General features: G+C 71.1%; 1 protein-coding gene across 3 annotated transcripts in view; it reads left to right on the forward strand.

Moving 5' to 3' along the window:
• Positions 1-858, forward strand: part of LOC105002246 (cAMP-dependent protein kinase type I-beta regulatory subunit-like) — a 19,709-nt gene that overhangs the window by 5,951 nt on the left and 12,900 nt on the right. The window contains exons 1-2 of one of the 3 annotated variants that reach the window (XM_010858780.1): positions 28-98; positions 217-411. In XM_010858780.1, the coding sequence (XP_010857082.1) occupies positions 235-411 (177 nt within the window). In that variant the 5' untranslated portion in view covers positions 28-98; positions 217-234. Of the gene's footprint in view, positions 1-27; positions 99-216; positions 412-858 lie in introns of those variants that run through there. The other 2 variants (XM_010858781.1, XR_826929.1) reach the window with 2 other exon arrangements.

Genomic DNA, 858 nt, shown 5'->3' on the forward strand with positions numbered 1-858 from the left:
TCCCGGCCGGCTCCGCACACAGGCCGTTCGCCCCGCTTCCCTGCTTCCTTCCGGGCCCTGGCGGGACCCCCTGCGCCCCCGCGAGTATCTGCCTAGAGGTGAGCTTTGCCTCGAGGACGAGAGGCCTCTGGCAGGACAGACGCCCCGGTCGCCAGGCCGGGTCGGGCCCCGGCGCTTGCTGGACGCGCGCGGCCCGCGGACTCGCTTCTCTCGCAGGACGCGCCGCGCGTCGCCATGGCCGCGCCGGGGGCACAGCAGCTGGACGAGGACGACGGCCTCAGGGCCTGCGAGCTCTACGTGCAGAGGCGCGGCATCCAGCAGGTGCTCAAGGACTGCATCGTGCAGCTCTGCTTGGCCAAGCCCGAGCGCCCCATGCGGTTCCTGCGCGAGCACTTCGAGAGGCTGGAGAAGGTCAGTGGCTGCGCACCTGGTGCCTGCGGGCAGGGGTGGCGGAGGAGGGGGGGCGCCCGCCCGGCCTCCCTTCCACCCCAGCGTGCTCAGCTCGGGCGGGCTGGGCGGCTTCACGCCCCCACAGGACCCGGTCTTGTCCGGCGGCTCAGGCTCTCAGCGCCTCCCAACCCTGGAAGGCTTGGGGTCGTTTGGGAAGTGGTGGCTGTGACTGTCGCTTGTGGGGTCACCAGCAGTTCTCAACTCAGGGACCGTCAGAGATGCGCTCTGCCCTCAGGGTGGAAGCCAATGGCTTACAGGAGCATGGTGGAGCCGCAAAGGTCCCCCTTAGGAGGGTCCTTAGTCCTGAGACCAGGCCGGTGCGGGCCCCTCAGACCCGCGGCTGCCCGCCCCGCTCCCTCCTGCCTGGATGACCCCCTCACCCCTCCTGGTTCCTGGTGTGGGCGGGGG

The sequence above is a fragment of the Bison bison genome, unplaced genomic scaffold (assembly GCF_000754665.1).
Source record: "Bison bison bison isolate TAMUID 2011002044 unplaced genomic scaffold, Bison_UMD1.0 scf7180017864407, whole genome shotgun sequence".
In the NCBI taxonomy this organism is placed as follows: domain Eukaryota; kingdom Metazoa; phylum Chordata; class Mammalia; order Artiodactyla; family Bovidae; genus Bison; species Bison bison.